The sequence below is a fragment of the Trachemys scripta genome, chromosome 7, assembly GCF_013100865.1.
Source record: "Trachemys scripta elegans isolate TJP31775 chromosome 7, CAS_Tse_1.0, whole genome shotgun sequence".
In the NCBI taxonomy this organism is placed as follows: Eukaryota; Metazoa; Chordata; order Testudines; family Emydidae; genus Trachemys; species Trachemys scripta.
In genome coordinates, this window is record NC_048304.1 from 54,026,560 (window position 1) to 54,054,270 (window position 27,711).

At 43.6% G+C, this 27,711-nt stretch overlaps 1 protein-coding gene across 14 annotated transcripts in view; it reads right to left on the reverse strand.

Annotated features, from left to right (window-relative positions):
• USP54 (ubiquitin specific peptidase 54) overlaps positions 1-27,711 on the reverse strand; it is a 239,391-nt gene that overhangs the window by 108,276 nt on the left and 103,404 nt on the right. For 13 of the 14 annotated variants that reach the window (XR_004646575.1, XM_034777055.1, XM_034777047.1 and 10 more), the window contains 2 exons: positions 8,953-10,469; positions 3,601-3,693 (listed from right to left, as the gene is read on the reverse strand). Coding sequence is in view for 13 of the 14 variants with exons in the window: in XM_034777055.1 (XP_034632946.1) it covers positions 3,601-3,693; positions 8,953-9,099 (240 nt within the window). In the remaining variant the exon portion in view is untranslated. Of the gene's footprint in view, positions 1-3,600; positions 3,694-5,128; positions 5,218-8,952; positions 10,470-27,711 lie in introns of those variants that run through there. The other variant, XM_034777048.1, reaches the window with a different exon arrangement.

Genomic DNA, 27,711 nt, shown 5'->3' on the forward strand with positions numbered 1-27,711 from the left:
TTCTCAATCATACAAAGATGGGAGGAAGAGGACCAAGTGGTGCCTTTCCACATGTTTCTAAGAATAAGCACAGGGCTATAAACTCAGATCTTTTAAGTTTTGGGCTCACATCTGCCACTAACTAGCTTTAACAAACATTGTGAACCTCTACACACTTCACAAACATTTACTTTGTAAACTAAACTCAAATCCTTATCCTCCTTCAGCTATCGACTGCCTTTGACACCAGCCAACCACACTCTTCTTGATGACTCATCTTCCCTTGGTTTTCATGACTCTTTCCTCTCCTGGTTCTCCTACTTCTCAAATCATTCCATGTTTCCTTCAGAGGATCCTCTTAATCCACAGTCCAATATTCAGTGGTGGGGTCCAACAGGGCTCCATCCTGGCCCCCCTCGTCTCCCTTTACACAATCTCTTTTGGTGACCTCATTCAAAAACATGTCTTTAACAATAATCTTTACACTGATGACTCACAGCTCCATTCTGGAGCCACTTTTATTCAAACTAAAATCTCAGCCTGAATTTGATTTCTCCTTGTGATGTCCTGCTGTTAGCTTAAAACTTGGCGTAGACAAAACTTAATTCCTTAATCTTTTCCCTTAAGCCCTCTCCCTTCCTCTCATTTTTGGTTACCACAGACATCACCACCATCCTCCTTGGCCATAATCGATCTTCAACTCAGCTCTCTCTCTAATCCCATACATCCAAGCCGTGTCCAAATCTTGCCACTTCTGCCAATTCAACATTTCTAATATTCAGCCTTTCTGCTCTATCCACACTGTTGCAACTTTCATCCAGGCCTTCATTATCTTGCTCCTCAGCTACTGAAACCTCCTCCCTTCCTGACCTTAACAACAGCATATCTTGCATTCAAGGCAGCATTCAAAATACTGCTGCAATTATCTTCTGGCTCATTGTTTCAATCACTTCACTTCCTCCTTTTTGTCCCTCCAATGACTCCCTCTTTTCCACCATAATCACAAACTATCTGTCATCCCTCATGGCTTAGCCGAGTTCTACATATCTCCTCTCATAAAGCAGTGGTTTTCAAACTGTGGCCCGTAGACCACTGAGAGTCTGCAGACTATGTTCAATATTTCCAAAGGAGTCCGCATAGCCATTTGAAATTTTGTAGGGTTCTGCAAAAAAGGTTGAAAACCACTGGTATAGAACCATCGACCCTCACCTCTGTTCCATATCAAATTTTCATGGTCCAGGTACACGTGGAAAATTTGACATCTTTGTGCTCTCTCCCTTGCTGTCCCTATGCATGGGAGATCCCTTCTGTAAAAATCCACCATGCCACTATACTACCCTCTTTCGAATTCATCCTTTAAACTTGTCTCTGCCATGATGCCTACAAGTCACTCAAAAATGGTTAGACAGCTAGCATATTGTGATTACTACTTTTTCACTTATTATAATCTCACTGTTACCTTGTGCTCCCCCCTGCCACTTTATTGTACCAATCTGTTGTCTCATACTTAAGATGTAAATTCTTTGGAGCAGGGACCATCTTTTTGTTATGTGTAAAGTGCTTAGCAAAACAGGATTAGGACCTTCAGGTGCTACCACAATACAATTAATTTATTTAGGCCTTTCAAACAATCTGACACTTAGGTAAATATCACTGCCCCATTTTTATAGATGGGGAAACTGCTACTCAGGGAGGCTGCAGTATACATTTTCAAGTATGTCAACTAATTTTCCTGATTCGTAGAGGTCCTGAACATCTGTGCTTCTATTAACTTGAATTGGAGTTGTGGGTTCTCAGCAAACCAAGTGTCTCAAGTTGGGCACCCAAAACTGGAGGCTTCCAAAATTAAGACACATTTGCAAATCTAGGCCTAAGTAATTTACTCAAGATCACAAAACCAGTTAGTGTCAGAACCAACATTTGAATCCAGAATTACTTACTCCCATGCCCATGTCTACGATATTTAACTACCTGTTTCTCCTCCTGTGAAATAGGTTTAATAATGGTGTCTGCGAACAGGTTCCATAAAGGTGTGTACTATACTCTTAATACTCATAAGGCTAGTGAGAGAAGCCTCTTGAGTCAGCTTTTCCACAGTCCAGTATCATCTCAGAAAAATTCCCCCCCAACAATTTTAAACTGAAAAAGATTTAGTCTAAAGTCTTCATAGGCAAGAGACTCTTTCCTCCAAAAACTATATACATCTTTTCTTGTTAGAAACATTTCCACTCTCTGCTATCATTATAACTGACCAACACTGGTGATACACTCATTGATGCTGCATAGTCACCTTTTCTCTCTATTACTTAACTCCTGACTTTGAAACTAGTTTCTTAAGCAGCTCTTATGGAAAGGCAGATACTGAGGTGGGCACTGACTATGCTGAGAATAATTAAATTAAATCAAAAAGTCAAAATAGAAAATACAACTGAGTTTGAGAAATTAATTAAACTATTCAAATAAGATGGAGACTCCTGTTAGCTTCACGTAGAACTCCATTATCAGAATGATAGAGCAGACACGCACAAACTTTTTGGCCTGAGGGCTGCATCAGGTTTCGGAAATTGTATGGAGGACTGGTTAGAGGAGGGGGTCGTGGCCCGGCCCCCACCCCCTATCCACCCCGCCCCCTCAGTACTCCTGCCCTCCAACCCCCCCATTCCCTGACGGCCCTCCTGGGACCCCTGCCCCATCCAACCACCCCTTCTCTCTGTCCCGACTGCCTCAGAAACCCCTGCCACTGACTGCCCACCGCCACCCTATCCAACCCCCGTCCTTCCTAACAGCCAACCCAGGAACCCCTGCCCCATCCAACCACCCCTTCTCCCTGTCCCCTGACTGCCTCCGGAACCCCTGCCCCTGATTGGCCCCCGCTGCCCCATCCAACCCTCCTCTCATTCCTGACTGCCCCCTTCCCCAGGACCTCTGCTCCCATTCAACCTCCTTGTTCCCCGCCCTCTGACTGCCCTGACCCCTATCCACACCACTGCCCCCTGACCACCACCCCGAATTCCCCTAACCTCTATCCAACCCCCCGCCACACACCCTCCCTGCACCCTTACCATGCTGCCTTTGAGCACCGGTGGCTGGCAGCGCTACAGCTGCACTGCCCGCCTGGAGCCAGCCACGCCATCGCCACCACGCAGCACAGAGCACTGGGTCAGGCCGGGCTCTGCAGCGGCGCTGCCCCAGAAGCTCACCGCCCCAGAGCATTGCGCCGACAGCGGAGCGAGCTGAGGCTGCAGGGGAGGGGGAACAGCAGGGGCAGGGCCGGGGGTAGCCTCCCGGGCCAGGAGCTCAGGGGCCCGGCAGGAGGAACCCGCAGACAGGATGTGTCCCACAGGCCGTAGTTTGCCCACCTCTGGGATAGAGAGTAATTACACATTTAATGGAGGAAACTCAAGACAGAAACATGACATTCTCACACCCCATTGGCTGAATATCCTGAAGGTATGGCATTATATCTTATGACTCTCTGCAGCCTGCATCTAAGTAGATTTACTTTCCTTCTCACCAGTCCCTGTGTCAATGGTTAACTAAATGCAACCCACAAATACAGTCTCTGGTAAACAATTCCAATTTCTCCAAACTGTTTTTCTTTTTTTTGCTCCCATCTCTTACCTTAAGAGCACAAAAGATGCAAGAATCTCCCATGCACTTGTGCGTCGTGATCTGTCGGAAGCTGCGACGGAAAATATCCAGGTGCCAAAGAACCTGTAAAGCAAATGGAAGCAGAGGTTATTTTATTAATCTGAATAGGAAAATCTTGCACAAGATTTTAACTAAAATTATGCAATCCAAATATTTCCAGAAAGCACTCATGCCATTGTAACTATTCATTAACAAGACATGCCTTTCATTTTTCTTGCCCTTCATGTTTCCAGTTATAGATACTAGTTTACTACCCATGCTGTCCAACAGAGCATCCCTCAGCATCTCTCTCACACATTTAACTAAGGCTGTAATTCTCCTGGGGTGGATTGAGATCCCATAACACGTTTTTAAATCTTCAAGCCTTTTGCTGTGGAATTGCTCAGCCACAAGATGGGCAGGCGGAGACTTAGGTGTTTGAGTTGACAGTTCTAGGGAGAGAAGCTGCTAATACTACATTGTATTGCTTGCATACTCCTTTTCTGCCAGCGTATTTATGGAAGTATTCCCAATTTTAGCAGAAGCAGCTGACTTTCCATGCTGGAAGGTGAGTAATATAATGGCAGTAGATAAGAGGAGATTAAGGTTATGTCTACACTATCGACCTTACAGCGGCACAGCTATACCGCTGCAGCTGTGCTGCTGTAAGGTCTCCCATGTAGCCGCTCTATATCGAGAGCTCTCCCATCGGCATAATTAAACCACCACCAATGAGTAGCAGTGGCTATGTTGGTGGGAGTGTCTCCTGCTGACATAGCGCTGCTCACAAAGCGAAGTCTGTCGGTGAAACTTATGTCTGTCGGGGAGGGGGGGAGGGTTTCCACATCCTGACCGATAAAAGTTTTACCCACAGAAGTGCGAGTGCAGACAAAGATTTTCTTAGGCTAATCTAAGAATCTAATGTAATTAAAACTAATCATTGTAACCAAAATGATGGGATGGCCTTTCTTCCAATTCCCAAAGACTACTTTCTCCTGTTTTTCCCCTCATGAGTCTGCTGACCAACTACAGAACCTGGCTGCAAGTGATGCAGGTACTCTGAAGAATGTATACTCTTCACAGGAAAAAATGTTTAATAATTTGTCAGTCCTAATGTTCTGGTTGTGGTGACCTATAAATTACTTACCCTTTGTTCGGTACTTCATCTCTTAGCCTTAGCACTCTGGCTGGAAGAATTAAAGACCCATTACTCTAGGAGTGGCTGCTGCACAGATAAACTGTCTCTTGCTGGCCAAAACTGTACTGTTCTACCTCCACTGCAGCTGAAATCAAACTAGCAACAATCATATTTACACACAGTTGCTACTGGAAATTTTCTAGCCCTGATCAACATGGATGGGTATTTTTTCCCCCACAGAAATCATGGTATTGACTATTATGTGTTAGCATCAAAAGTGTTTACAATTGATTGTTGCTAGCATATAGGTTAAATTATAGGCAAAGTTAGATAAAAGTTAGAACTGGGTTTTCTTCCCAGCTCTGACACTGAAACAATTACCTTGGGCAAATCACTTGACTTCTGTGTCTGTGTCCACTTCTGAAAAACTGTGATAATATTGACCTTTCTGAATGTTTTCAATCCTCTGACTAAAGACATTATATAACAAACATTATAAATAAATATGGTTGTTGATAACTAGCTTAATTTCAACTAATTGGGCCTTAGTGCATGCCCAGCACTCAATATCTAACATCAGGAGGCATTATCTTTAAAGGGGTGTGCCAAAAGAAGCTGGACCCAAATTGCATTGTGCATTTAACTGACTAAATGCTTCCATAGCATATGCACAGGCAGTGCACATTTTCTTCTTGACTGATGGCCCAGGATAACTTGCTGGAAAAGTTTACTGATCCTGAAAGCATTTGTACTGGTCTCCCAAAGTGTTTCCAGTCCTAGCAATTTGTTAAGTAATGGGCCTTAGACCACAAGTTTACAAGTGTAAAAGTATTTTTTTCGGAGTGTATAAAAATCAATGATTTTTTTTAAATGGGATTTTTTTGATAAAATGCTTTTTAAGGAAAAAACCTATCTAAAGATAGTTTTAATTAAGATACATTATAGCTCAAAGATATCTCATCATAGAATAGGGATTATAAATTCTAATTCTATAGTATGAGACAATATATTCATGTAATGGCTAAGAAAAGTTTTGTAAATGAGTTCCAATAGTTCATGGATTAGGGACCCAATTTTATGGGGTTCCACAGGCTCCTGTACAGATTATTTAGGTTAATCTTTCTGTCTACCCAATGGGACTCCATACTCAGTTTAGAAGATACCATCAGAGATGCTAGTTTCGCAGTTCTCAAACAGTGGATTTTTGTCTCCAGAGGTAACGTGCTTGTTAACAGCAAAAATGTTTTCAAATAAATAAATAATATATAGAAATGAGAAATAACTGACCTCAACTCTATTGTCCCTCTGCAAATTTGTGTACACAGAGTCAATCCCTTACCTCTCTCTAAAAGTGCAAAGTTTCAAAAAATTCAATGAATAGAAGATTGTTGGGTGTGAAATAGGTTTGGACAAGGAGAAAAAGTCTGGAGATGAATGTGAAGTGAGGGACATATGCTTGTTTTGTTAAAATACTATACATTGCTGTTGAAGAAAAAAATCCAGAATACATAACGTCGTTGTTTTAGTTAAATAAAACAATTTAAATGTCTGTCTGGTGATGTTCTCCTCCTAATACAGCATGGCAAGAAAATCCTCCAAATATAAATGATTAACCTGTTGAATTGGAGATAGTTCACCTTCCAATGACTTCAGAAATATCTGTTTCAATTACCTTTGGTAAATGAAATAACCAATCATTCATTTTCTGATATAGCAATAAAACTAATCTGAAAAGTTTTCAAAATAAAATCACTGTTTAAAAATGTATAGTGTGTACCTTCAAAAAATGAAACCTACATCTATCTCTGAGTTGTGAAGAATATGTATTAAGGTTATAACAACCAACCAGAATGCACTTTTATGAAGAAAACCACGATTAAATCAAGTATTCCTGACTAGTGATTTAAATAATGATTTAAATCAAATTGATTTAAATGAAATCCACCCTGTATTTTTTCTTATGTTTTTATTATATATTGTAGCCCATAGGCCTAGCCTGTCTTTATTATATTTGTTATTAAATTGGTGAAACTTCCCAAAAGTTCAAAATGTAAAAGTTAATATTTGTACTTGAGTTGCAGCCCTTCCTGTGAGACTAGGTAAATATTTGCAGCTCCTCATGACATACAAAACTCACGAAGAGCTATGACACACTGAACAAAAGGGAGAAAATATTGTGTTTAGGAAAGAATCCAGTGTTTTTTTAAATTTAACTGCATGAGGTAGTTGTTGCTCCTCTCGAATGTAAAAACAGGAACTATCTATATCATAAATAGCAGCAATAATTCAAACAGTCTCAGATTTAAGTTTAAATTTTACAAATTTAACATTCCACAATAAAAATATTGAAACAGCTATTTTAATGAAATATGAGATACAGCTTTAAAATCTGGTCATTCTGATTACCATCTTGCTTTTTAAATCCCACTTCAGTATTTTTAGCATCTCTTTTGAGCCATTAGAGTTTAAAGATTAACAGAGTATGCTATTTGAAAGGTAGGATCCCAAGTTTTCAGGCTGGTGTACAGCATCAAGCAGTTCATTAGATACCAAGCAAGCACTAAAATCGGGTGAGAATTGAAATTTAGGGAGGAAGACGGTAATTAGTGCTCTACGAATGTAATGCACAAAATCTCATGACCCAAAAGAAATGGAAATATATGCCACCGGTAATCTCATCTTTCCAGTGCTAGATTCCATTTGTTTTGAGCCCTGATATTTCATAGGATATTAGGCCTGTAAACTATTCACTAGGCCTTCCACTTATATTATTTATTTGTACTACAGTAACATCTAGAGTTGCCAGATGAGTTAGGGTCCACAAAACATATAGTAAGAGAGAGTTTCTGCCCCCAAAGAGAATGTAATTTTAAAAGAATAGACAAAAGGTATGAGGAAAAGGTGTTGGTCCTGCTTTGAGCAGGGGGTTGGACTAGATGACCTCCTGAGGTCTCTTCCAACCCTAATCTTCTATGATTCTAGGAAGGAAATATCTCCCTTTTACAGATGGGGAACTGAGGCTCAGAGAAATTAAGTAATTTGGCCAAGTTCACATAGGAAATCTGTGGCAGAATCAGAAACTGAATCTAGATCTCCTGAGTTCAAGCCAAGTGTCTTATCACACAACTTCTTTGGCCATGGGATCAGAATTTAATATGGCAAATCTTGGATCTCAGGCCAGTGAAATTTTCAATCCTTGATATGCTAAGTGTATAGGCATTTAGGTCCTACCCATACTGCAATTTAACTGTGCTGAAACTGTGTCCCCTGAATCAATTGTAGCTGATGTACAGACAGGGCCTTAAGGAACACCTTCCAACGAGAAGAACTTAAGTCCTGAAGACTGGCATTCATACTGTACAAGTGGTCACAATGCAAATATTGTATTACCTATATAAATCTACTAAGAACTTAACTTCTGACTTAGCCTTGACCTGGAAGGAATACCTCCTCTAGGGAGCTGAAAGCAGTTCCAGGGAAGAACATTTCTTCGTCTCACGTGAGTTAAAGAATGATAGCTGGACATGAACTATGAACCTAACTTATTTCACTCAAACTGAGCTCCCATAGACAAAAGGTCAGTACTTCTCTCATCAAGTCACCAGCCTGTGAGCTCTAATTCAAGAATCAAAGAATACAGACTATACAAAAGGGATTTTAAATGGACGCTATCAACTGAATCTAGTCATTTAAAAAAATTAGTTAGTTTCAGGAACTAGACCTGCCAGAAGCCCTGCCAATTTTTGTGGTTTCAAAATCAGTTTCCTATTTCTTAAAAATATTTTTCTTCTCCTTTTGCTGTATGAAAACCCATATAAACAAAAGGAATAATTGACGGTACACCACATAAAACTGAACATAAAAAATGAAAAAGCAGGTTTCTCTAATCCTTCAGTTGTATTCATTTTAAATTAAAAAATTCAGACAGAAGTGTAATTTTTAAGTTGACTGTGTACCTTTAATATACTTTCATCTTGGAAAGTCTAGGGCTTTTGCCCAGTGATGGAACACAGTTAATCTACAGTACAAAGTGGAACTGTATTCTATCTGGTGTCAGGAGACAATGGTGTTGCAAAAGTCCCCTAATTTGGTTGTATTTGTTGTGTAGATAGATCCTAGAAGAACAGGTTTGCAACAGTAAGAATGTAAAGCAAAGAGAAAAAGGTGAAATACAAAGACAGACAAACTGTATACAGCATCCTTACCTGCAAAGCACTATTCAAGAAGCAGCTATTCTGTCCTGGTTCATTGCTGAGGCCCTTACTGGGTGCTATGGAAGTTGTATTACGTGGAGTAAACATCCCCTGCACGCCACCCCGTCCCACAGAAAAATATGTCCTTTTCAAAGACATCTTTCACATTTAGCTCTATAATATGAAGAAGGCTTTTGGATCTCTGTTTGACTGAAAGTCTTTCACTGGACAAGATCCTTTACCCAAAGTGAAAATTAAGGAGTACAATCCAATCCTCTTAAAATACAGTTTAAACAAAATTTCTCCTTCGATGTGGACACATGGAACTCATGAGTTAGCTATATATATATATTTATTTATTTATTTTAAATCCAGCGCAGGATGCTATCATTCATCTGCTGATGATGTAGGAATGATGATGCTTTATAGGCAATAGAACAGAAGCAAGCAAAATGAAGGAATCCATGGTCTTTCAAGTGCAACTGCTTTGCTGTTACATCCTTCTTCTGAACAGACTGTCACTTCAATAGAACTCTCTTGAAGACAGTATAATTGCTGAAGTCCAGCAGGGTCCAGGAAAAGTAAAATGTAAGACTTCTGTTAATACTTTTATAATCCTCCCACAGAACACAGAGCAACCCAACTAGTAAAAAAGCAGGCCCACCAAAACCAAAATAAAGCCTTGCTTCTAATGGAAGTGGTGAAAAGATATCTTCAGTTCTGAGAGGGATGAAAAAGGAGAGATTCCAGAACTGCGCTGGGAAGTGCTTTTATTTTAGGTAGTAAAACTTTAACAGAAAAGTTCTTCTAACTCTCCGTGCAGATCTTTAGAAGTTTCTTCTCCTGTTCCTTCTTTTGCAACTGGAATGCCCAGCCGTGCCAGAAAGTTTTACAGAGAAAAAAATAATCAAAGACTTGCGTCATGTAATTACTCTCTTGGTTTTGTGGTGTTCTGCCAAGACCAATGTTGCCTCACCTCCCACTATATGCAGAACCTTTTGAAACAAAACAAAAAATACGAAAGCACATCCCCAAAATGAAATAAGAAAGAACAAGAAGCAGAGGAACCTGTGGGCATGTGTCTTGGGGAAACATGGATGAAATATGCTGTAAGGGTGAAGTTAATTTTAATATTTTTTAAAGCTACACACAATTTTATATGAATAGGCTACAGCACATCATTCTCAGCACATACTCCTTGAAGTGTTAAATTAGCCAGTTTAACAAAGATCTTGAAAAAATACAAAGTATATTTATATATGCATATTTATAGTATTATAAAATCATGTTTACACTTTGGAAGAGGGGATTATGTAATCTGGATTTAGGGTTTTGCAGCAGTGCTAAACCTGGGCAAGAGGGCATGGAAACATAGCTGCATTTCCTTGTGGTGGAGTTACTGTCCAGGACGCCTTTGTCAGAGCAGAATATTCTCCCACTTTCTTATTGAGAGAAGATGCTAGTCATCTGCAGGATAAGGAATTTAATCCAGATATGGCAGAATCCATCTTCCAAATGACATTGAGAGCCTACAAATAGAAACAAAAGAATCATTAAGAGGAAGATGCACTTTTCATGAGTGAATTTAAACAATCATTTAGCCCTGATATATGAGGAAATGTGGGGGGAAAATTCTCATCTCAAATTCTATTCTTACCCACATGGGATGAATAATGGGCATGGTCCTTCAGGAACACTATTTCAAGGATTTATGATAAAACCTTTTGCACAGTAAGTTCTTATATAATCGGTCCACCTGTATTTATATCACAGCCATACTGTGAAAGTAGTAAGCTAATTAGTTTTTCTACTGATATCACAGGGGTTTCTGTAGTATTCTCCCCTATCTATACATAACCTAGAAATCAATTCCATCAAGAACTAGCTAATATAAGCCAAATGATCACAGATCATCTGATTACAGAGTACAGCAACACTGTACTACACAAACAGAAGCAGACAGACTCCATATATTAGCAAAAAAAAAAAAAATTGATTATGGTTATTTTTACTTCTTAGATAACTGAAAATGCCATTAACTATAAACCTCTTTTTACCCATCAAAACATAGCTAGAATTTCTTAAGTACCTAAAGAAACAATCTCTGTATGAGCCTCACACCCCCATTCCTTTCTAAGAGTAATTTTTTGCACTTCTATTAGACTTATCTGAGGATCTAATGGTGCTCTACAAATTTGTGTAATACAAATATTTGCCTACCCCTGTGAAGTAGGAAAATCTCTCTGTTTTATAGGGGAGTAGTCCTGGTTTACAGTCTCCTGCTCTAACCATTAAATCCTACTCCCACACAGAGCAACATCAAACCGGTTGTGCAGCATTCCTAAATGCTGAAAGGTGTACAGAAATCATTTCAAAGCAACTTCAAATATCAACTCCTCTCTTTGCTCAAGGCCTTAATGAACTATCAGCCAAAATCACTTGGGATAGTTCAGTTTCCAGCATTCATTTATGGATCTTTGTAAACCAACCATGCTTGTGATAGATATACTGGCCAGGCTTGAGCATGATCAAAGACAAGAGCGCTACTTGGAATGACAACTCATGCAGAATAGTGATGATGTAATTCTCACAAAAGAAAATGAATCAAGGCACCCCTCCCCACTCTTTCCCACAATGCCTGTCATTAGGAGTTTGAAAGGCTGGAGGGTGAAATCCAGAAGGGCACAGTGCCAACAAATTCAGTGAGCAAACACCTAAGAAATGTTTATTGGACTTTTGTTTTCATCTTAAAGTGGGGATATTAAAGAAGGATTGCTACAAAACGGTCATTGTGAGGTTCCAAATGTATTGTACATCAGTGGTTTCCAGATCAAATGGGCTCAGCTATTCCATAAGGGCATTTTGCTAGCTGCTAATGCTGTAAACTAATTCTGGGATCAGAAAGTCAAGCTGGGCTCTTCACATTTTGCATGTCTCCACAAGAAATAAAGATTCTGCACACCAAATAAGGTGTTAGCAACACTCTTGAATGCCCATTGCCCTCACAAGATTTGTACAGGTTTAGCCAATTGGTTTATTTACATTCCATTCTATTACTGTTGCATGAGATGGAATAAACTCAATTTGATCTCTCTTAGCTATGTTGACTGTACAGAGTTAACAGGAATAAGAAAGCAATAAAGACTCATTTTTATCATTAAACAGCTATGTCTGTGAATGTACACAAGGAAAAGATCTGTTGAGAAAAATATCACCATCTTACATAGCCACACTTTAAATTTTGTAATTCCAATGTCTTCCGAATGGAATTCTAGCTAAATTTAACTTTCCAAATATTTGAGACAACACTCACTAGTCTCATTTACAGGTTCCCATTTACCTACCTCCTCTGCTCATTGCTTTCACACTAAAGAAAAAAAGGATTTTTAAAATGTTACTGTAATGCCACAAAAAGCTAGAGCCATTGCTTCCATCATTTTTATAGTAATTTACCCATCGCAGAACCATCAGCAAAAGTTCCAATCCAAACATACATATCTACATACACACATTCTGGAAAAGGAAAGGATGTTAGCAGTGTCCCTTTTAACAGATTCAGGTGTTCCACAGAGCTTGTTTTTTCTTCCCCTAAACAGAGTGCTATCTTGTAAACAGTCCCAGGCACAGCATCAAAGTAAAGGTGTGCAGTTTTCTTTGCTGAAGTGAAGTCAAGGCAACACTCTGATATAAGGCAGACGCCCCAGAGAACATATAAATATATTATAAAACACTGAAAATACTCCATTTTGAGCAAGAAAAAACATTTCCATATATTATTTCTCTTTAAAATGCAGTAAGATTCTACACTCACATCAAGAGACTACAAAAGGCAACAGCTTTCTAACAATGTAATGAACTGCCCCATGACTGTATTGCTGATAGGATTTCCAGAGCTTTGCAGCATTTCAATGCTACAGGCTCACAATTATTCCAGCTTCATGTTTCTCTCATCATTTTAAAAACTCCAAGCACAATCAAAAATCAGATGACAGACTCAGGAGCTACATGCTACTCTATGGGCTAGTGACATATTGACAATACTCCAGCAAACAGAGTTTGAAATCAAAGAGATAAGCATTATCAGAGCTGCTCTTACAGAGAAAATCTAGAGTTGACTTATTGCTACCAAAACCATTACTACACAGATAGGATCAAACTAGAAAAGTGCCATGTCTGACTCAAAGATCACCAAGAATGTAGCAAGGGTTCAGCTATGTTACCCAACATGTTACACTAGACACTGAATTCATGCAGGAAGCCTATAAAAGTTTGAAAATATGTGCATTTTGATTACTATTTTAGTAGTGACTGGAATAAGCTACAAGTGGCCCACACAGCACTCCTGACAATCAAAGGCTGATTAATCCAGCAACTATTGTTAGAAAAAGGTCAAAGATACCAATGGGAAACAATACTGAGATAAATTGCCTAAGGAGGTTGTGGAATCTCCATTATTAGTGATTTTTAGGAGCAGGTTAGACAAACACCTGTCGGGAATGGTCTAGATAATACTTAGTCCTGCCATGAGTGCAAGGGACTGGACTAGATGATTTCTCCAGGTCCCTTCCAGTCCTATGATTCTATGAAAATGGAAATCCAGAATGGCTCTACAGCTCCCCCACAAATAGATTTAATCTCTGTGTTATCTGTCAAATGCTCTACTTGGGGAGCATGTACCCTGAATCACAGAGCCATGCTCAACGTGCAAGAGAAGAGGATACCAGAGACACTACTTGTAGAGTACCTCTGGCAGTTCATCCACAGAACAATTTCAGCACATTCTTCTGGCCTGAAGAAACGCGACATGTTGACAGCCATGCTGAGAGCAAGAGAGAACGAGAGAGCATAGAGTGCTCTAAAAGACATTTGCCACAGAAAAGTTTAAGTTGCTATTTATTCACATCCACTTTGTAAATCAGCCATTGATACTGACAGAACTAAACTGAAATATTGACTTGGGGTTTTATCCCTCCTCTGATGATGAACATATTACTAACCTCCACCCTCAAGATTGGAAGTCGTGGTGTCTCCCTGTCTAGGGTCTTGATCCCTGGGCTTGCTGTATTAAGCTCAATCAGGTCACAAATCTCTCCACATGATTTGCCACAAGTTCCTCACCACTGCTTGAGGAAAATGCCCGGGCTTAATTACAACAGCCAAGTTAGCAAGGTGGATGCTTCCATCTTATCACTACACATGGCTAAAACCACTGATGTTTGTGATGACATTATTAAATAATGAGGTGGGAGCTGCGGTTATTTAAAGGACCTCCTAGTTTCATAACAAACAGACAAAAGCTTAAGTTTGGTTACTTTGCATGTGTTTGTAGTCAGTAAAATCTCCGTTTCCCCATTTAGAAGTGTGTTTTTGTGCCCTTTCAAGCCATATCCCACCACCACTTGATTTTGAAATGCAACAACAATGACCATGAATGATTTCACTGAAAAGCAGAAAAAATTATTTATGAGGGAGAAAGCCCTCATTTAATATCTTTCATAATAGTAAAATGAACAAAGATAAATGTTAAAGGAAATCCATTTTAGTGAAAATTCACTTCTAAGTTGATTCAATTGGGAAAGTCCTCCTTTCAGTGATAAAGCACTTACAGATGTTTATCCAATCAGGAAATCAGATTGCATGAACACCCTTAACTAGGTACATTTAGGAATGGAATCCCACCATAACAATAGAGGAGGTGGCTTCAGAGCAACAGATTATTTCAGTGTAACTAAATTGAAGGAGATGTTAAATTTTAATAAAAACATAAAGCACTTTTATTTGATTATGGACAGAGAGGAACAGGACCTTTATTTGCAATTCAAATAATGCACCACAAAACCAATGATATACCTGAGATATCTTAATGGTATTTTAATCCTCTGGACAGACAATGTAAACTCTCTCATATTTCCACCACCACTTCAACCATCAGCACCCATCCATTAAACTCTCTCTAGAGCACTCCCACACTGGCATCAACTTCCTGGACACCATGATCAGCTTCAGCAATGGAACCGTACAGACAACTATGTACAAGAAACCCACGGATCACCACTCTTACCTTCACAAATTGAGTAACCACCCCAAACATACCAAGAAATCTTATCTAGAGACAGGCACTTACATAGCACAGAACATGCTCAAGGAGCAAGTTTGGGATACATACCTTAAGACACTTAAAACCACCTCCACCAAATAAGGACACTCTACCAGGTAAGTAGATTGCATCATGGCCACCCAAATGCCCTGAGAGAACCTGCTTCAATACAGAAAATAAAAAACCCTTCGACCGCACATCCCTAGTTGTCACTTACCACTCCATATTGGAATCCATATGGGATATCAAACAATTCCAACCCATACTTGACAGGGACCACTTCCTGAAAGAAATCTTTTGCAACCCTCCTCTTCTGGTCTTCCAATAACAATGCAACCTCATCACCAGAAGCAAGCACCCCACAGATCAAGACTCATCAACTCAAAGCAGCACCAGACCCTGCCATAAAACAGATGCAAAACCTAAAGATCTCTCTCTCTCCTGCTTCAATGATCAATACCCCCACCCCACAACACACCTTTCAAGATCCATGGGACCTACATATGCCTATCATAACATGTGGTGTACCTCATCCAGTGCCCTAAATGCCCCAACAACTATGTGGGTGAAACCAGACAATCAAGCCTTGTCTACACTATGAAATTAGGTCAAATTTATAGAAGTCAGTTTTTTAGAAATCGTTTTTATACAGTCGATTGTGTGTATCCCCACACAAAACGCTCTAAGTACATTAAGTCGGCGGACTGCATCCACAGTACCGAGGCTAGCGTCAAAGTCCGGACCGTTGCACTGTGGGTAGCTGTGGATAGCTATCCCACAGTTCCCGCAGTCTCTGCTGCCCATTGGAATTCTGGGTTGAGATCCCAATGCCTGATGGGGCAAAAACAGTGTCGCGGGAGATTCTGGGTACACGTCGTCAGGCCCCACCTCCCTCCCTCCCTCCCTGAAAGCAACGGCAGACAATCATTTCCCGCCTTTTTTCCTGAGTTGCCTGTGCAGACGCCATACCCCGGCAAGCATGGAGCCCGCTCAGCTCACCGTCACCATACATCTCCTGAGTACTGGCAGACGTGGGACTGCATTGCTACACATCAGCAGCTCATTGCCTTTTGGCAGCAGACGATGCATTACAACTGGTAGCCATCGTCGTCGTACTCCTGGGTGCTCTTTTAGCCGACCTCACTGAGGTCGGTCAGGGGCGCCTGGGCAGACATAGGAGTGACTCAGCCAGGTCATTCCCATCTTCTGCTGAGCACCCAGGAGATGATGATGGCTAGCAGTCTTACTGCACTGTCTGCTGACAGCCTAAGATGTAAAAGATAGATGGAGTGGATCAAAACAAGAAATAGACCCGATTTGTTTTGTATTCATTTGCTTCCTCCCTTCCTCCGTGAAATCAGCGGCCTGCTAAACCCAGGGTTTTGAGTTCAATCCTTTAGGGGGCCATTCTGTGCGACAGTTGTTTGTGTTTCTCCTTGATGCAAAGCCACCCCCTTTGTTGATTTTAATTCCCTGTAAGCCATGTCGTCAGTCGCCCCTCCCTCTGTCAGAGCAACAACAGACAATCATTTCGCGCCTTTTTTCAGCCCAGACGCCATAACACTGGGATCATGGAGCCTGCTCAGATCACCGCGGCAATTATGAGCACTTTAAACACCACGCACATTATCCTGGCGTATATGCAGAACCAGAACCTGCCAAAGCAAAACCAGGTGAGGAGGCGACGGCAGCACGGTGACGAGAGTGATGAGGACATAGACATGGACATAGACTTCTCACAAAGTACGGGCCCCGCAATGTGCACATCATGATGTTAATGGGGCAGGTTCATGCCGTGGAACGCCAATTCTGGGCCTGGGAAACAAGCACAGACTGGTGGGACCACATAGTGTTGCAGATCTGGGACAATTCCCAGTGGCTGCGAAACTTTCGCATGCGTCAGGGAACTTTCATGGAACTTTGTGACTTGCTTTCCCCTGCCCTGAAGCGCAAGAATACCAAGATGAGAGCAGCCCTCACAGTTCACAAGCGAGTGGCAATAGCCCTGTGGAAGCTTGCAATGCCAGACAGCTACCGGTCAGTCAGGAATCAATTTGGAGTGGGCAAATCTACTGTGGGGGCTGCTGTGATCCAAGTAGCCAACGCAATCAAAGAGCTGCCGATATCAAGGGTAGTGACTGGGAAATGTGCAAGTCATAGTGGATGGCTTTGCTGAAATGGGATTCCTTAACTGTGGTGGGGCGATAGACAGAACCCATATCTCTATCTTGGCACCGGAGCACCAAGCCAACGAGTACATAAACCGCAAGGGGTACTTTTCAATGCTGCTGCAAGCACTGGTGGATCACAAGGGACGTTTCACCAACATCAACGTGGGATGGCCGGGAAAGGTACATGATACTCACATCTTCATGAACTCTGGTCTGTTTCAAAAGCTGCAGGAAGGGACTTTCTTCCCAGACCAGAAAATAACCACTGGGGATGTTGAAATGCCTACAGTTATCCTCAGGACCCAGCCTATCCCTTAATGCCATGGCTCGTGAAGCCATACACAGGCACCCTGGACAGTAGTCAGGACCTGTTCAACTATAGGCTGAGCAAGTGCAGAATGGTGGTAGAATGTGCATTTGGACATTTAAAAGCGCGCTGGCGCAGTTTACTGACTCGGATAGACCTCAGCGAAACCAATATTCCCATTGTTATTACTGCTTGCTGTGCGCTCCACAATATCTGTGAGAGTAAGGGGGAGATATTTCTGGCGGGGTGGGAGGTTGAGGCAAATCGCCTGGCTGCTGATTACGTGCAGCCAGACACCAGGGCGGTTAGAAGAGTACAGGAGGCGCGGTGCGCATCAGAGACGCTTTGAAAACCAGTTTCATGACTTTCCAGAATACGGTGTGAAAGTTCTGTTTGTTTTTCCTTGATGAACGGCCCCCCCTTGGTTCACTCTACTTCCCTGTAAGCTAGCCACCCTTCCCTTCCCTCCCCGCGTCGATTACCGCTTGCAGAGGCAATAAAGTCATTGTTGCTTCACATTCATGCATTCTTTATTAATTCATCACACAAATAGAGGGATAACTCCCAAGGTAGCCCGAGAGGGGTGCGGGAGGAGGGAAGGACAAGGCCACACTGCGCTTTAAAACTTTAAAAAGTTTTAAATTTTTTAAGTTTTTAAGGCCAGCCTTCTGTTGTTTGGGCAATCCTCTGGGGGTGGAGTGGCTAGGTGGCCGGAGGCCCCTCCACCGCGTTCTTGGGCGTCTGGGTGAGGAGGCTCTGGAACTTGGAGAGGAGGGCTGTTGGTTACACAGGGGCTGTAGCGGCAGTCTGTGCTCCTGCTGCCTTTCCTGCTGCTCAACCATATGCTGGAGCATATGAGTTTGATGCTCCAGCAGCTGGAGCATTGACTCTTGCCGTCTGTCAGCAAGCTGACGCCACCTTTCATCTTCAGCCCGCCACCTCTCCTCGCGTTCATATTGTGCTTTCCTGCACTCTGACATTGTCTGCCTCCACGCATTCTGCTGTGCTCTGTGTGGGAGGACAGCACGAACTCAGAGAACATTTCATCCCGAGTGCGTTTTTTTCGCCTTCTCATCTTCGCTAGCCTCTGCGAAGGAAAAACATTTGCAGCTGGTGGAGGAAAAGGGAGAGTGGTAGTTAAAAAGACATTTTAGAGAACAATGGGTACACTCTTTCACGTTAAACCTTGCTGTTCACATTACATAGCAAATGTGCTTTTGTTACAAGGTTGCATTTTGCCTCTTATATTGAGGGCCTGCCGGTTTGGTGTGAGAGATCACTCACGCAGTGCCAGACAACAGAATTCGGCTTGCAGGCAGCCACGGAAAGCCATAATCTTTTGGCTTCATTAACCTTCATAACATGTGGGAATGGTTTCAAACAGCAGAGCCCTCATTTTTCATACCAAGCGGCCGTTGGGTTGGCCATTTAAAATGGGTTGGCAATTTAAAAGGAAGGGCTGCGGTTTGCGGGTTAGTGTGCAACACAAACCCAAATAACGCCCCCCCACACACACCCAATTCTCTGGGATGATTGCTTCACCCCCTCCCCAACCGCGTGGCTAACAGCGGGGAACATTTCTGTTCAGCCACAGCCAAACAGCCAAGCAGGAACGAGCACCTCTGAATGCCCCCTTAATAAAATCACCCCATTTCAACCAGGTGACCGTGAATGATATCACTCTCCTGAGGATAACAGAGAGAGATAAGGAACGGATGTTGTTTGAATGCCAACAAACACCGGGACCATACGCTGCCATGCTTTGTTATGCAATGATTCCAGACTACGTGCTACTGGCCTGGCGTGCTAAAGTGTCCTACCATGGCAGACGGAATAAGGCCGCCCTCCCCAGAAACCTTTTGCAAAGTCTTTGGGAGTACATCGAGGAAAGCTTTATGGAGATGTCCCTGGAGGATTTCCGCTCCATCCGCAGTCACATTAACAGACTTTTCCAGTATCTGTACTGGCTGCGAATGCCAGGGCAAATTAATAATTAAACATGCTTGCTTTTAAACCATGTCTAATATTTACAAAGATACACTCACCAGAGGTCCCTTCTCCGCCTTCAGGGTCCAGGAGCACGCCCTGGGTGGGTTCGGGGGCTACTGGCTCCAGGTCCAAGGGGAAAAACATATCCTGGCTGTTGGGGAAACCAGTTTCTCCGCTTCCTTGCTGTGAGCTTTCAATCTCTTCATCATCATCATCTTTCTCGTCTCCAAAACCCGCTTCCGTGTTCCGTGTTTGTCCATTGACGGAGTCAAAGCACAGGGTTGGGGTAGTGGTGGCTGCACCCCCTAGCATGGCATACAGCCCATCATAGAAGTGGCATGTTCGGGGCTCTGATCTGGAGCAGCCGTTTGCCTCTCTGGTTTTCTGGTAGGCTTGCCTTAGCTCCTTAATTTTCATGCGGCACTGCTTTGCGTCCTGTTATAGCCTCTGTCCTTCATGCCCTTGGAGACTTTTTCAAAAATTTTGGCATTTCGTTTACTGGAACGGAGTTCAGCTAGCACGGATTTGTCTCCCCATATGGCGATGAGATCCCGTACCTCCTGTTCGGTCCATGCTAGAGCTCTTTTGTGATCCTGGGACTCCATCATGGTCACCTCTGCTGATGAGATCTGCACTCACCTGCACCTTGCCACGCTGGCCAAACAGGAAATGAGATTCAAAAGTTTGTGGGCCTTTTCCTGTCTACCTGGCCAGTGCATCTGAGTTGAGAGCACTGTCCAGAGTGGTCACAATGGAGCACTCTGGGATAGCTCCCAGAGGCCAATACCGTCGAATTGCGTCCACACTACCCCAAATTCGACCCAGCAAGGCCGATTTCAGCGTTAATCCCCTCGTCGGAGGTGGAGTAAAGAAATTGATTTAAAGAGCCCTTTAAGTCGAAAAAAGGGCTTCGTCGTGTGGAGAGGTCCAGGCTTAAATCGAGGTAACGCTGCTAAAATTGACCTAAAATCGTAGTGCAGACCAGGCCTCACTATGCTCTCAAATGAGCTTACAGAGAAAAATTGTAACAGACAAGACCACCATATCACCCATGGGCGAACACTTTTCACAATATGATCACTCCATATCTGACCCCTCAGTCTTCATCTTCAAAAGAAACCTGCACAACACCTTCAAAAGACAAGCCTGGGAGCTTAAATTCATAATTTTGCTAGACACTAAAAATCATTGTTGTAATAAGCCATAAATCCAGTGTCTTTATTAAAACAATCTGTAACCCACTAATCCCTCTTTTTTGTCCTATTAAAAAAATATTAACAGTCCACTTCAGCTTGCATGGTTGCTTATAATGTGTGTTAACTACTTATGCTAAACATCTCTTCCATCTTGTATTAGCTGTGATACTCTGAGTATCTTTACCAGACCTGAAGAAGAGCTCTGTGTAGCTCAAAACCATGTCTCTTTCACCAACTGAAGTTGGTCCAATAAAGATATTACCTTACCCACCTTGTGTCTCAGATATCCCAAAGGTCATTTGGATGTGCTCTTCAGCCTTCTACCTCATTAACTGTATAGGGCCTGATTTATTTCACACTAAGAGGTACCTTCAAAGGATGCTAAATATACAGAGATTGAAAAATTTACCAGTTGTCTACCAGCCAAAAGGGAGACATGGAGGACAGTGAACAGAGTGGTTTTCACCAGGGAGGGCCAGAGGCAACATGCTGGAGGGAAGCCCAGTTCCCCTGCCATCAGCTACTGCAAAAAGGAATGGTGGTAAGTTTTCTACCAGACTACTGTCTCTAGACCCTGCCTTGGGGGCTCCATCTTGCGGATCAGCCTCTAGCTAGGAAAGTATCAAATTCAGACTATTCCCTCCCCTCTCACAACACAGACTCTAGAGCAGTGATACTCAGGCTATGTCTTCACTACCGGCTGGATCAGCAGGCAGCGATCGATCCAGTGGAGATTGATTTATCGTGTCTAGTCTAGATGCCTCCCCCCTCCAGTGTAGACCAGGCCTTAGACTGTGGCTCACAAGCCACAAGTGGCTGTTTAATGCATCTCCTGAAGCTCTTTGCAGCACACAATATTAAAAGACTGATTTAATTATTAACCAATCTAAGTTATTAACCAATCTAAGTTATTAACCTGCACTTATTTGCTGTGAGAATAATAGATAGACAGATAGATAGATATAAAAACCCTAAATAATTCCCCGTACTACTTTTAAATATGAATAGTACTACAGCAAATGAAACAATGGAGTCACATTACTGTGGTTCTTTTGGGTAATGTTGATCGCTAACTTGGCTCCTGAACCCCTGAAGTCTGATATCACTGCTCTAGAGGATAGCTACTAAAAGGGAGCTAATGCTTTCTGTCATTCCCCCTTTTCTTTCCCTTCCCCCACACCCCAAGTTATGTCTACACTGTGCTGCAGGATGGACTACGGGAGTCATTTGGACCACGTTAGCGCAAACAAGGTACCTTTAAGTTTGCACCCCAGCAGCATCCACAAGGCCTGGGGCAGTTAGCAAGCAATACTTTGGTACACTCAGCAATTAACACCTCTGTAGTATGCACTGCAGCACAGTGTAGACAAGCCTAGTGCCTGCTGGCTGCTGCAAGGGGAACAGGGCAGGAAGAAAGGTTTTCTGCTGTTCCACCCCTCCCCAATGTCCTGACCACTATGAAGGGGCGGAGGTGGAAGAAAAGGTCTCAGCTGCTCTTCCACTTTCCCAGCCCCCATTTATTGGATCTTCCTCCACAACAAGTAATTCCAGTACCTGCCTTTGCTGCTGCCTATAATTATGCCAAGCAGTAGCAGGATGAAATAGACATGATTCTTGACAGTTTCACTGTTGCCTGCAGCAGGGCCGGCTTTAGGAAGTGCGGGGCCCAATTCGAACATTTTCGGTGGGCCCGGCAGGGATGACTAAAAAAAAAAAAAAACCTTTCATTTCTTCCATGTATTATTTACTTTCCATAACTATATAAATAATAAAATAATATATTATGTACATTGCGTCATATATGCTGTTGATCTGTTATTAATGAGCTCCGTTTCACATGTGTGGGTCCCTGCCACTCTCTAGGGGTGTGCTAGGGTGACCAGATGTTCCGATTTTATAGGGACAGTCCCAATTTTGGGGTCTTTTTCTTATATAGGATCCTATAACCCCCCCACCCCCGTCCCAATTTTTCACACTTGCTGTCTCGTCACCCTATTGTGCATATGTGTGGGTCCCAGCTGCTCCCTGCCCCCCTCATTGAAGCAGGTGTGCAGGGTTACTGCCCTGGGAACTGCAGGGCACCACTGGACATGGAGCTGACTGGAGGTAGGGTCTGGCTGCAGGCAGGGCGAGGGGTGGGGGGCTGGCTGGAGACAGGGGTGTGTGGGGCGGGCTGGCTTCAAGCAGGGCCGCAGGGGGGTGCGGCATGGGTTGGCAGGGCTGGAGACAGAGGAGTGCGGGACTGGCTGGCTTCAGGCAGGGGGGTGCGGCAGTGGTTCGCGGCAGGACTGGCTGCAGGCAGGGAAGGGGATGCAGGGCTGGTGTGGGCAGGGGTTGTATGGGGCTGGCTGGCTTTGGGCAGGGCTGCAGGGGGGCGCGGCAGGGGCTGTCTGGAGACAGGGCAGAGGGTGCAGCAGGGGTTGGCTGTGGGCAGGGGATGCGGGGCTGGCTGTGGGCAGGGGGTGCGGGGCTGGCTGTGGGCAGGGGGTGCAGGGCTGGCTGCAGGCAGGGCCGGGGGGGCGGGGCCGGGGGGGGCGGGGGAGGGGGTGCGGGGGGGGGGGGGGCAGGGGGGGCGGGGCTGGAGGCGGGTAGGGGGTGCAGGGCTGGCTGGAGACAGGGGCTGGCTGCGAGCAGGGCAGGGGGTGCAGGGCTGGTGCGGGCAGGGGGTGCAGCAGAGGCAGCTGGAGCCCCAGCCCTTTAAATCGCCCCCGAGCCCCCCGCTATCCCAGGGCTCTGGGGGGCTATTTAAAGGGCCCGGGGCTCCCCTGCTTCTACCACCCCGGCCCTTTAAATAGCCGCCGGAGCTCAGGGGAAGTGGCGGGGCTCCGGCGGCTATTTAAAGGGCCGGGGCAGTAGAGACAGCGGGAGCCCCAGACTTTTTAAATAGCCCCCAGAGCCCCGCAGCCCTACCCCAGGGCTCCAGCAGTGGGGCTCTGATGGCAATTTAAAGGGCCTGGGCCCTTTAAATTGCCTCCTGGGGAAGCTGGGCCATCCCAGTACGGTGCCGGTATGCCGTACCGGGACTTGGGCGCAGGGCCCTCTTAGGCGCGAGGCCCGATTCAGGGGAATTGGTTGAAGTGGCCTAAAGCCGGCCCTGGCCTGCAGGATTCTATCAATCTTGTTAATTTCACTCTGTCCTCATTGACAAAGATATAAGTAGCTATAGTAACTCAAAGAATTGTCTAGTTGCAGGCTAAGGCCCTGTCAACATGGGGGAAATTGACCAGTATAGCTAAATTATACTAGAACAATGCCATCACATGGACACAGTATTCTGGAATAAAGCCACTTTTGTTAGAGTGTCCACACAGGATTCTGGAATAGCTATTGTGGAATAGCTTATTCTGGTCAATTTCCCCGTGCAGCCAAGGCCTCAGGATTCCTTGGTTTTATACCTTTGGAAAGTTTTCTTTGTCATCTTCAGAGCTAGTAATATTTCTCCCTTTAAAAAAATAAATCAAGCTCAGAGTCTGCATAAGTTAATGTCAAAGGTTCCCTCACTCATCCCGGAAACCATTCCACTTACAGGGAAGTGAATTTTTCAATACTGTTATGCTGAAAGGTGCTAAAGGCTGTCATCAAGGAGGTCTTGAATCCAAAGAGAAGCCAAGGAGCTCATTAAAGCCCAGGAGTGCCCCAAGCACTCTCTTTCAGGATTCATAAAAGGAGCAATTAAGCCCCTTTATGTAGTAAATATGGTTGCAGAATAACGGGGGCTACTGCTCTAGGCACTAGGCCACATGACAAGGGCAGAGCTAAACAAGGTAGATTAACATAGGTATGCAGGGGAGTATGACACTGGTTGCAGGCTGTGTTCTGGAGAAAGCAAGCCAGCCAGCAAGCAGAAGGAGTTGTGATTGTGAGCATGATCCAGGAAGGAAGCAAAGAGATAGAGCGCTTGGTGGAGCACCACACAGGGATTTCTGAGCAAGGAAACAAGATTACATCAAAAATATATTGGATTCATATAATTAATTTCTCATCCAAAGACGGAAACAACCCTGAAAATCCCCAATTGTACTGAAAGGACAACAATACTCCTGTCTCGTCGCTTTTTGTTTGTGCACTTAGTCTACTAGCTGCTGAGGTGAGGTCCAGTTTTACTTTTAGGTAGTGTAATTACTCTTTCAGGGCAAGTAGTTTTCTAAAAGTAATAATCCTTTGCCCTTCTACAGCCCCTTTTGTCCAAGGACCTCAGAGTATTTTATAAACAGTTTTCAAATCTGAAAACACCCTTGGGAGGTGGGGAAGAGATAGATGAGCACTCCTTAAATCACCTCTGAAATGCAAGCAAGCACATGGAATGAAATACAGCAATCGTTGTGTATAATCCTCCAACGTAGTCAAACCTGAAAATTTAATATCTCAAGGCTTTGCATCAATAGCCGTAAACCCTTATTAAAAAAAAAAAAAAAAAAAAACAAACCAACAACTAGGGATGGGTCACTAGAAGGCAATGAGACATTCTCCCACCCAGGGAATCAGTGTGCCATCTTCACATTGTTCCAAGCCCCAGTCTGGTCCAGAGAGAAAGAATAAATGTCCCAAAGATACAATACCTTAAGACCACTGCAGAAATACCCCTCTCTTTTCATTTTCACCTGTTTCTACCATTTCCTCCTCTGCATTGCACTTTAAATCGCCTGTACTGCTCCAGCCAACAGAACTTCCATACTGTCACAACATAACCAACACAATTCTTGACAGTTTCACTTGGCTTCTGCTACACTTCTGGGGAAGCACCTAGGGGCAGAGCAACATAGATATGATTCTCCTTTGTGGGCTATCCCACAGAGGAATTTTAAAAGACACTAACTTTTTAAACATGGGAGTAAGGGGGAACGTATAATTCTTATATTCTTCTGCCAAATTTAAAACCTCTGGAAAGTGCTGAACAGTTCAGAGTACAGGAGGTAGAAGATAACTCCCATCTATCTGATGGGAAACATTTTGTTTCTGCCAGTCACAGCCATATTCTTCTTTTGAAAAAGACCATCATTTGTACTAGTTACAAAGAAAGAAAAAACAATCATCTTTTCATGAAGTGGTGGTAATCTTTCTTTCCAATATTAAAGGTTGGTTTTGAACTGTATAAAAAAAGAGTATCCAATGACAGTGACAATGTAGCTGGAAATTTCCACATAAGCCCAACCCAACAGAGAATCATTCCAGGACTCTACTCACTCGCCTGTTGATGCTTCTGGGCAGTTAACAAAGGCAGCCTCACATAAGGCATTAACTTTCACTTCTGCAGTTTTCCCCCAAAGCAGTATCAGCTGATGCACCCCTATCCTTTATTCAGACTTAATATTATTACATAGCCTCTCTTGAGAGAGAGGCTGAGACAGAAAATGTATACTGCTCATCCCATAGAGATACAATAGAGCCACAGGCAGGCTTTCATAAAATTTATGGGCTGCAAAGTCCAAAGAAGCCAGATGGCTCTTACTCACTGGTCACCAGACGGGAAGAGAAATTAAACCCCATTGCAGAAAGTCTTTTATAAGCCAATTCCTGATAAACAGCTTTACAATGCAACACAAACTCTACACCAACACAGACCTTACTAAGACAGAGTTTGCAGTGTCTAAAAAAACCCTGCAAGTTACTTTTACCAAACAGATGTTCAGCTAAGATGGCCCAAAGAGTGGAAAGCTGTTTTCTAGATGAAAATCAGTCTTTGGATTATAGAAATTAATATAAAGCAAGGCCTTCTTGGGTAATTTAACAAACAATGAGAGACACGAGTCCATAACTACAAGAACAAAAGCCACATTATTTGTTCTCCAAGTCACTTAAACACACACACAAAATGTACTCCCCACGTAATATCATTATCCATATCATACAACATATTTAATAAATATTGTTTAAAGAGTCAGCCTTTGATAACCCATTGCTCTCATGGACCATAGACAGTTACCGTATACAGATGTGTGTTAACAGTCCAAAACAGTAATGTTTATTTTTTGCAAAAGAAAGCAACAGCTGCACTCAAACGCGGCCACTAGGGACTTTGCTTGTAGCCACAGCCTCCTGGGTGGTGAAGCAGCACTCCTGCCCCGGGGCGACCAACAGTGGCTGGCCTTTGCCCCCTTCTGGGGCCAGAAACACTGTATGAACAGGTGACTAGTGTGAGTTCCCACCTTTGTAGGGGTGGATGGGCCTAGGGCTTTGGGCTTCAGCCTAGGGGTGGCGGGCAGCAGGATCTGGTCATGTGGCGGTGGGCTCCGTCCCCAGCTACAGGATTTTGGGCTCCAGCCCTGGGCTCACCCCGATCCCTCCCTACATCGCCTCTGGCCCCTGCTGCCTCCTCCAGCCCCTAACCATGCATCAGGACCCAAGGCTCCAGCCCCAGACTCACCCCTGCCACGGCCTTGATCCCTGCTGCCTCCTCCAGACCCTGCCCCCATCTCCCCGCGGCCCCCCCTCCTCCTTAGCTACCTCCTCATCCAGGGCTTAATTTGTCCCCCAGCTTGCTGGTACTGAGTAAGTCTGCTGCGAAAAGTGATATTAACAAATATACAAATATCAGTTTTCACAATAGCAGACTTATTAGCTAGCAAGTCTTTAAAAAAAATCAAAATATTCAAAGCACCTTATTTGTGTTTCTATTCTGTTTACGTGCAGTAAATAGAGACATCTGTACATTATTTTTATTATTCAGTCTGCAAAAAAAAACCCTACATAAATAAATTACAATGATTTGGACATGTATATGTGTATATTTATTTGTTTTTCCTAAAGTTAATGAAGTATTTTAGGAAAAATTGTCAGAGTGGCCACCAGCAAGAGTTGGTGGCTGCACCTTGAGGCCACCAAAAAATTTGTTGTGAGAATCCCTGTAGCAGGGCCATCTCTAGCTATTTTGGTGCCCTACGCAGCCTTCCCGCGGGGGGGCTGTGTGGGGCCCCAGGCCTCCATGGGAGGGAGTGGGGAGGGCTAGCCCCAGGCCTCCGTGGGGGGGCTGTGGGGGTCCCGCCCCAGGCCTCCGCGGGAGGGGGAGGCTGG